The sequence below is a fragment of the Octopus bimaculoides genome, chromosome 18 (genome assembly GCF_001194135.2).
Source record: "Octopus bimaculoides isolate UCB-OBI-ISO-001 chromosome 18, ASM119413v2, whole genome shotgun sequence".
NCBI lineage: Eukaryota > Metazoa > Mollusca > Cephalopoda > Octopoda > Octopodidae > Octopus > Octopus bimaculoides.
This window is the reverse complement of record NC_068998.1, coordinates 39,244,608-39,254,860: the sequence shown is the minus strand read 5'-3', so window position 1 is coordinate 39,254,860 and position 10,253 is coordinate 39,244,608. Positions and strand designations below refer to the sequence as shown.

Below are 10,253 nucleotides of genomic sequence, written 5' to 3'. Positions count from 1 at the left end.
ATGATGTCCTAGATATACTTCGTATTAAAATTAGATAGAATGGCTTTGGCTGGAATACCTTTGGTCGTAAATCTGGTCGATTAGGATTGATACTCGTGGAAGTTATTTAACAACAATATACAACCACTTTACACGAGGAACGGTAATGGTTTAAATTAACCAGTCTCACAAGGTTTGAAAGGATAGCCGGTGTCACCAGTGTGTATTTAATAATTAACAGAACCTCACAACAGCCGTTTCTCTCTACTCGGAAACTTTTTTATTGTGTGTGAAATAACAATGTTTTAAATGATCGATTAAAAGTGAAGATGATATATCGAGAATTTGTGAATATCCAGGGTTCTTCCAGCTTTCGTTTTTTTTTGTTTTGCTTTTTTAAAAGTAATTAAGGATGGGTTTATGGAAAAGAGTGTTTTTATTTGACTTTTGTACGTGCGTATATATCGTATATTTATGTATATAATGTATTTTTTGTTACAGATGTTATATAACAATTAAATTGAGGAAAACTCGTGATAACCATTTAAAATACATGTGCTATATTCACTTTCGTGCACGTACAGAATAATTCGTTGTACGCAAAACCGGTTGTTTAGGATACGTGGCTATTTAAATTACATGGAAAGTAACTGAGTACGTAGACGAGACTAAGTGGAGTGAGATGGCGGGGGCGACGCTGAGAGAATGTATGAATGAAACAGTGTAAGAGGGAGTAAGAGAGTGATAGGTATCATCATCATAAGCACCAGCAGCAGTAGTCTATTCACATATCGCGCGCACCCCCGTCTTGCCACTAGAGTACAATCTCCGTCACTGTCTTCCCTTTCCCGTCGACGGGAAATTTGTCAAGACAGCGTCAGCGTCTTTATGGCAAGGGTGCTACTATGGAGCCAGACCTTATTCAAACTGCCCCCTGTATTGTAAAAGATGAAGAATACGGACCGCAACTAAAAGTTTTGAAAAATACTAACAATATCAAAGAACTGCAGACGTTTTTACGCGATAAGTAAGATTCTCTTTTTTCTTTTTTTAACCTTCTATCTTTGTAATTATACGGGAAGTAGCGAATTCTATTGTAAAATCTCAAGGCCAGTTTTTTTTATTTTTAATCTGTAGAGAATCGATGATAATATTAACTGTCTCGAATTGGATTTGAACTCAGAACCACGAGGATCGAAATTGTAAATGTTAAAACATTTAACTCTGCGCCGTACTATTTTTCTTTGTTTAAAATTAATTTCAAAATAATTCCTTTTGGAGTCGATAACTAAGTCGATTTCTTGCAAGGTTCCCGAAATAACCAGTTGAATCGAATCGAATCGAAGCGATGTGATATACATATATATATATATATAAAATATGAACGGTCTTCCAATGGGTGAAAACCCGATCAAGCGGGTTTAGAATGACGAACCCGTGAAAATGATTTCCCTAGTTTCAGCATTTAATCTGCCCCTCTTTTTATTTACATGTGTAAAACAAAAACTTTAGAATTCTTCAAAATTCACGCATGTGTTGAAGTATTTATTGGTTCTAAGCTTGATGGGGGTCGAAAGATTAAGCTTGTATCTTTAGATTAACTAAGATGGTATATACAACTACGAATATTTTAATTATAATGTTAGATCTCTTTATGCTTAAATTTTAGCGCCATTCAACCTTTTTATTTCGTATCATCCAGAAGCTGGTCTTTGTATATTTCCACCTCCATTTATCTGACTGCAATAACTGTTTTTGTTGCGGGTGGGGTCGTAAATTTTTGAATTTTATTTCATGCTGTGACATAATGTCGTAAAGGTGAAATTACGGAATTATAATTCAAGGTAAAAAAGAAAAATTGTACCCACACACACACTCTTCGATAAATACTTCCAGCTATGACCGTCACGTCGTATTGCCAAACCGTGTTGCTTACCAGAACTGAATTATATAATGTAGCCTTCATTTTTAAAGGTAATTACGATGTGATTTGAATGAAATGTGATTTATTTCTAGAAGATCGACAGACCCATGTGTGTGTATCAGACATTTCTTTGATAGCTTAATCACAACAATAGAAATCGTGTCCTTGTGATATTTTGAGAGTTACTTATCTGTGTGTGAACTCTGAAAATATAACGAGGAAGATATATTTCTTGTTTTGATGATTAAGCTATTAAAAGAATATCTAAATAAAAAAAAGTACCTATTGTTTTTGAAACATTTTGTTGTTTGTGTTTTACGTTTATAAAACTGTAAAGTTCATCTTCAACGCATACACCAACGTGTGTGTGTGTGTGTGAGTAATTTTATCCGCTTTAGTAGTTTAAGCCGGATTGTTTATATTTTCTTTTGCGATTTGATAAGAAGGAAGTTCGTTTCGTGTGAATCCAGTAGACTAGAACATCAAAATATAAGCTGATGGTGAAACAATTGTCGGTGTCTCCTGTTCAGTCAGAAATCTCAATTCTGTTAGTTTTGTTTGTTCTTTTCTTTTTTTTAGCCCCTGGACAATCGTGATCGAACAGTCCTTTTTCTTTTTGCTTTTTTGTGTGTATAAGAGACAATATGTTTATTCTTCAATTAAAACAATAAGTAGGTGTGATTAGAGGGAGATTTGGCTACTTGTTAGCGACCACGTTGGACAGCCAGTCTTTTATATTGCCTGTCTGAGACAAGTCGTTATGCTATCAGTTTATGATTGGTAGTTTTAGATGGAGTCATTAATACCAGGGGGGGGGGGGGGTCTCTAAAATGCGTAACCAATTTAATTCCCCTCCTCCACCTCATTATGTTTGGCTTTAACTCTATTTTCTCCATTTTCCATCGCCCTCCTCGTTTCATACCGTTTTCATAAAACTGTTTCCTTTGTTGAAGGCAACTTACTAGCCTTTGTTAAAGAACGAAATGGGCGGAGGTAAAGAATACGTACACCACCCGTTTTCGGCGTAACAATCCTGACCCTAGACACCGGGTGTACGTATTCTTTACTTTTGCCACGAAATGTGTGCTGTTATCTTGTGTCTTCATTCATTGTTCATTTTGCAATTTAATTAAGACTTCCTCAGCTAACGTTCGTTTCTTCGATTTTTAAAAATTTTCATTTGATATATGCTACAATATTTCTCCCACTTAACATCGTAACTTTGATCCAAGAGGAAAATACTGTTCTTAAATTATATAAACTGCTTTTGAAGCGTAATTATAAACTGTTTACTTTTTGATTGGCAATGTTCGATGCTCTGTACATAGAAATGTATATTACACAATTGTACAGTACACGTGGCTGATCGACCTGGTAGAAATAGCAGCCAAATATCCACGCCCTACCATCGTAAAAAAAAAGGATGATATAGTCCTAAAATAATGACTAGATAGTACTGGACGTTTGGATTGACCTGGAACCAAATGCATATGGTGCTGTTTTGTGGATCACTTCATATTCTCTGACATGTCTTATTGCCGACATTAAAATTATTAAAGAATTATTCGTCTTTGTCGGAATGTAGTGTATGCATATTTAGGTTATATTTTGTCTTCCGTGTGTTACTTCTGCTTTTTTAATTATTTTTTTGCCTGAACAAAAACATTATTTTACCTTCAATTTGGTGGCTGAGATGAAATTACAGTTTTTAATACCTTATAATGTTTTAGCTAATGATAACATTGACAAAAATAAATGAATGAAAGTCATAAACTTTAAACTTTTTGTAGAAAGCTTTTTACTAATAATAATTCTTATCATTAAAACTGACTTGTTTGATCTTTGTTTATTCTGCCGATCACTATCAAATGCCGCTCGCTTCGTATTAACAGGTGGTCTCTCTTACGAACTCTGATAGTCATTCTTTTCTTAAGTATCCTCCTATGGCAGTTGTTTCGATACTACACTGGTTTATCAATAATCATAATTTTACTCGGTTCCATTTGCTATGCTCCAGCATAGCCACAGTCAGATGGCTGAAACAAGTAAAAGAATGTCTTTCTGGGGTACAGTGTCAAAAAACCTGAAGTTTATGAAATTGATGTATAATAGGACATTCTACTCCAAGATATTGGTTTTAAATGTTGGCACAAGGCCAGCAATTTCGAGGCACCTGGTAAATTGATTAAATCAGCCGCAGTGGTCAACTAGTACTTATTTTATTGACCCTAAAAAGACGAAAGGTCAAGTTGGACTCAATGTAAAAATGGACAAAATGCCAATGAGCATTTTGCCCATCAGAGCAACAATTCTGCCAGCTTGCTGCTTTTATGTATGACTGTCGCAACAAAAAGATTTCAACCTTTCCAAACATGTTTCATACTTTGTTATATACAAGAACTTCGTATAGCTGAATCATTGTGATACAGGAAAGTCAGCCAAGATCTCACTGGCTCAAATGCTGTCACCGGCACAAATTGTTTATCCAAGGTCAGAATGAGGAGTAGACCTATGATTGAGCATTCCGGTCATGATCATCACATCTTTATTCAGCCATAATGTATCTCAGACTGTATTTCCCACGTGTCCTTTTCTACAACAGTGGATTGTGATTTTAGAGAGATTTGGTTGGCTGCTATTTCTAGCAGGTCAAGCAACTGCATAGAGGCTCCCTCTTTGAGTTGCACTTATATTAGGTTGCAGTGCTAAGTTCAATATGTCATGCTTGTGACCAGAAGAAAAGTTTGATTTTTGATATTATCCAGAAGTTAGAGATGATCATCTTTTGACAAACTTATCAGCCATGGAAAGTCAAATAACCAACCTACTTCACTTAAGAAGTAAGGACTTCCTCACTTCCTTCTAAATGAATGTCAACAAGGTTAGTACAATTTATGTCATGTTGCATGCTTCAGGACTGGATGACTAATGCAGTCTTATGTGGTACTATCATCATTTAACATCCGTTTTCCATGCTGGCATGGGTTGGTTTGACAGGCTGGCTAGGTAGAAGACTGCACCTGTTTTGGCTGGATGTCCTTCCTAACACCAGCCACCTTACAGAGAGGACTAAGTCATACAGGAAATTAAGAGACAATGTGTATAATTTGAACAAAAGCTGTAAAACTACTGACCTATTAGGTTTACAATAGCTTCTTCCAGCTCTTTACCCTTCTACCTCCACTGCTTCCTTACATCGTTGTTATTCTGCTCCCAACTGCCTCTATCCTTTTATTCCATCTTCCCTTGTATTTTCTGCTCTTGTGACATAGCTGGCTTCATAAAATAACCCTTTTGTTTGGAAAGATAAACAAAAGTAGTTCCCAAAATTTCTAACACTGACAAATGCTTGTCACCAGATCATCAACATAGCCGATGATGTTTACTTGTTTATCAGTGCCAAATATATAAATCGTGACTACATCTGGCAATGACACTGAAGTGTTTGAGATATCAAATTAATTTTGGTACATTTTCTGAACTGAATATGGATACAATAAAAAAGAGAGAGAGAATATGTATTGTTGTCTGAAGGGCAGCAACAGATTTGTGGTCTTATAAATTCTTGGTGGATCAGCTTTTGGTTTGTGACAGATGATTGTGGTTCCACTGAACTAAATCAACAATGATCAGGAACTAATCACAGTTGATTTTTATAGAATTTGGGACCCTAAATCTGCATTTAACGCTTCTTTTGAGCTAACATTGCTCTAGAAGACCACCCTCCTATCTCTCTCACAGTGTTTCCCAACAAGCCAACACTTTGAACTGAATGATAAATGATCTCCTACAGTCTGAGAGGTGGTTGTTATTGATTTTGAAGATGATAGGTATTTGATTGGAATAAATGACTAGAGAGAAAGTTCTAGCAAAAAAGAATTACCTTCATATTGTTTGGTGGAAGCTCTTGGGTGAGTGCCATGTTGTGGATGAAGAGATGATGTTTCAAAATTTGATACATATCCAACAAGCAGAAAGGAGAGATGATTGTGTTTGTAATATGAAGATGTAATGAGATGTTACTGGAGGTACTCACAACAAAGGCAGACTGACAGACTTTAAAAGAGGTAGTTTGGTCTGTAGTGAAAAATGTTCTGTATCACAGATAAGATGCTTGTGGTTCAAAAGACTGCAAACATATGCAATTCTTGTTGGCTAGCTACCACCTTCTCTCAAACACTCTTGATTTACTTGTCTCTCTTCATCTTGTCACCAATATGTCTGACCACAATACCCATTCCTTTTTTTCCCCAGAACATCAGCACTCTAGAACTCTCTTCCTGCAGAAGCATTAGCAGCATCAGTCTTACTAGTCTTGAAGGGCTTTAAGCACTGCTGCTTTTTTCAGAACTGGAAAGTAAAAATTAAAGAAGGAAAGAAAAGGTGTTAAAATGGTTGGTGAATATGATAATATTAAGTAGTGAAGTGTTTTTAGTGTTACAGAGCAGCTGGTGCATTTAATAGAAGTGGTTCTAGTTGCAATGGGAGGAAAGGACTGTCATTGTTCTTTGCAGGCCCTTGAAATAGATATTCAATTTAAACAGCTGTAACTTGGTGCATATGTAGAGGGAATTCAAACAGTCAATGTTTTGGGGATGAAAAGTGAGGCCTAAGTAGAGATGGCATGCTAGTAGCTAGCTCTGATGAGCAGAGACTCTTGTAATAGCTTTGGAAAAGGCAAAGTGAGGAGACAGTATGTTTATGGACATAACTGTTGGTAAAAGGCTTTCTTTTGGATATGGTAGGAATTCTTTTTGTGATTAATAATGAATATCACTTTAGATGTAACGGCAGAATTCTACAATTGGAGTTCTTTGTGAAAACTGGCTGTTAAGAATATAGAGCTTTGTTATGATTATTATTACTATTAGTGGTGGCAAGCTGGCAGAATCATTAGTATGCTGGGTGAAATGCTTAGTGGTATTTCATGGCTTTATGTTCTGAGTTCAAATTCCACCAAGGTTGACTTTGCCCTTCATCCTTTCGGGATCAATAAAATAAGTACCAGCTGAATACTGGGATTCATGTAATCAACTATCCCCTCGAGGCTATAGTAAAAGACACTTGCCCAAAGTGCCATGCAGTGGGACTGAACCTAGGACTATGTGGTTGGGAAGCAAGCTTCTTACCATGCAGCCGTGCCTGTGCTTTTATTGTATTGTATTGTATAAGTATAATCAATTTATTGTACATAAATTCTAACAACAAAATCTTATATGGACCCCCAACTAAGAACCACTGATTTTGATGAGTTTAAATCATGCAGTTTACATTGTAAAATTAGACAAGGTCTCAGGAAGGTTGGTATCAAAAGAGTTAAATGAGACGAACATGTGTTGGACTTGGGTGAGATGGAGTTTACCTAAGATATTTTTGTACAAAACATTGTCAAAAGATTTACTAGCATAAACCATTTCATTATAGCTCTTATATAAGTGATATGAGACACAACCACCTATAATCTTATTTCGTCTGACATGGTGACTGTATAATAATGAGAGTACTGTTTCTTGTAAACTTCTACATCTGTGATTGCTATATCAAACTTAATTCTTGTATGCGTGACACTGGTCAAATACTATTGATTACAGAGTAAACAAGGTCAGTTATGCATTAAAACAGCTGGTTCATTAGATTGCTCCACCTGTGATGGTATAGCTAAATTTCTGTATACTGTGTCACTTTTGAACTGAAAATATAACGAGGTGGTCAAATAAATGTTAAGAAAACACTGATCATCTGCTAAATGTCTGTTACTTTTGGGGTTGTAACCCTTGAGATGAAAAATCACAAGCGATTAGAAACCTTCTCCAACATGACTTACCTTCTTTTAGAACCCTATTTTGACTGTCTACATCTTATTCCTCCCCTCCAAGATGGTGCTAATAAAAAAACAGATGTAAGTGTAAAACAATAAATGATGCAAGAGGGACAAAATCACCCATAGACTTATCTCTAAATACATTATCATTTAACGTCCATTTTCTGTGCTGGCATGTGTCAGATGGTTTGACAGGAGCTAGCAAGCCAGAGGACTACACCAGGCTTTACTGTCTGTTTTGGGATGGGTTTTATGGCTGGATGCCCTTCCAAATGCCAGCCACTTTACAGAGCGACCTGGGAGCTTTCTACGTTACTCTAGGTGCATGAGTAGGGAGCAGGGAGTTTACATGAATGCAAAGAGGGAGTGGGGAATGCAGTGACTGGTAAAACCTGGATATATAGAAGAGGTGGGGGGGGGGCAACAAAATAGCAATGATACAGTGGGGAGGGAGAGATAAGTATAGTGCATGAAAAAGAGGAAATGAGAAGAGATGTAGTTTGGTTGATTGGGGTAAGGTGTGTGGAAAAATTTTCTTGTTACATATGGGTAGATCTTCTCAAGAATCTCACATTGCCAGACATCTTGATCCATTGTCATCTTCTCCATGAGGCCCAACATCCTGAGATCAGTCTCACTACATCCCATGTCTTCCTGGGTCTCGCACTTTCACATCCTTTTTAAGTGGTCAGCACTTCTTTATACAGCCATCTTTATATGCATCACATATCTAAACCAATGTAGTCTTCTCTCTTGCATGCTTTATTTGATTCCTCTTATGTTCAACAAATTTGCACCTTTGTTGTACATGCACACTGCTGTTGCATATCCATCAGAGCATACTAGCTTCATATTCAGGGCCTATGTCTCACTACCATGGAGCGTAGCCATTCATACACAAGCATCATACAATCTGCCTTTCACTCTGCGTGAGAGTCTTTTTGTTGCCAACAGAGGTGATAGCTCTCTGAACTTCCTCCATCCTGTTCTTATTCTAGCAACAATACTTTCAGAACATGATTCGCCAAGAACCAGAAATTATGCTAGAGAGAGGTGGAGGTGGGTTAGATTTTGCATAAAATGAATGAAGCTTTTGTGTTCTCTTATCAGTATTTCCTATTAAAGCTTAGTTCTTCATGACCTTTTGCATTGAAAACTGATGGTTTTATCTGCTTTTTCTACCTTATCTTATCTATCTGCTCTTGACTTCTTTTTAAAGATCAGGTTGAGCGAAGCAGTTTATTATCATCATAATTTAATGTCTCTGTTCCATGCTGGCATGGGTTTGACAGTTTGATAAGATCTAGTGTATCTCAGGACTGTATCACATTCCAGTGTCTGCTTTGGTATGGTTTCCGTGACTGGATGCACTTCCTAATTCTAACCAATTTACAGCATGTACTGAGTGCTTTCTTTCATGCCACTGGCACAAGTGATGGTACCATCCAGCCATAGAAACCAAGCCGAATCAGTCTGGAACATAGTGCAGCTCTCCAGTTTGCCAGCTCTGGTCAAACCGTCCAACCCATGCCAGCATGGAAAGTGGATATTAAATGATGATGACGATGATTTTACATTGCAATTAGTAAACAATAGCAATACTGCTTACAGATATCCGACAGATTTATTTATGACATCTTAATCTAGTGTCATAAATGAAACCTCAAAGAGAGCAGTAACGCCAAATAAGAACTGACTTGGACTGTGAAAATCCATCCAAACCACATCAGTATGGGAAGCAATTGTAAAATGCTGATCATCATTTAGTTCTAATTAAATATTTAATGCTCACTACATTAAATATGCTAATTGTAACCTATTGGTTTTTTTTTTTTTCAACTGATTTGTTTTGTCAAACCTACACTGATAGTTGTCCATTTTGCTATTTTTCTTGGTTGTTATGTAGGCCCAAACTAAATATAAACTATTATTTTGTTTGTAAGTGGTTGTTCGCTACACATCTGTGACCATGAAAAAAAATAAATTGACAAAGTTTACTCAGCTTTATTTCTGTCATATATTAGATAAAATGTCATTGTCTTAATCAACACTTTGCTGCTTATCGGTTTAACATTGTTTCGTCTTTACTTAATTCTCACTCTCTTTTTCCTCAACTCTCTCTCTCTCAATCTCAATCTGTCTTTACTTTTCATAACTTTCCATTATATCCTATCCTAGTTTCCGTATTGAGTTGCTTGTTTAGTGGACTGTAACATATTTCATTTCTGTATGTTTAACCCTTTAGCATTTAAACCTGGCCATATCGCTCCAAATAGTCTCTACCTCTTTTATGTATCACATCATTGAAATCTGAAAGCTACATGATTAATTCAAAACAATGTGAATAAAAAAGCATTCCTGTTGACAGAGTAATCTGAATGCTAAAAGGTTAATACTACATTTCATTCAGTCTAATAAACAAAGTGTCTTCAGGTAATCCTACTCTTGCACATTTCTATAAACTGTGTTTGAGTTTTGAACCTGGGATTGAACACATGAAAGTCAATTCGTTTTTTTTTTTTTTTTTTT

The 10,253-nt window shown here is 36.3% G+C and overlaps 1 protein-coding gene across 2 annotated transcripts in view; it reads left to right on the top strand.

Moving 5' to 3' along the window:
* Window positions 1–490: 490 nt before the first annotated feature.
* LOC106877445 (uracil phosphoribosyltransferase homolog) overlaps window positions 491–10,253 on the top strand; it is a 31,818-nt gene continuing 22,055 nt past the window's right edge. The window contains exon 1 of one of the 2 annotated variants that reach the window (XM_014926346.2): window positions 491–1,006. In XM_014926346.2, the coding sequence (XP_014781832.1) occupies window positions 885–1,006 (122 nt within the window). In that variant the 5' untranslated portion in view covers window positions 491–884. Of the gene's footprint in view, window positions 1,007–4,758; window positions 4,785–10,253 lie in introns of those variants that run through there. The other variant, XM_014926347.2, reaches the window with a different exon arrangement.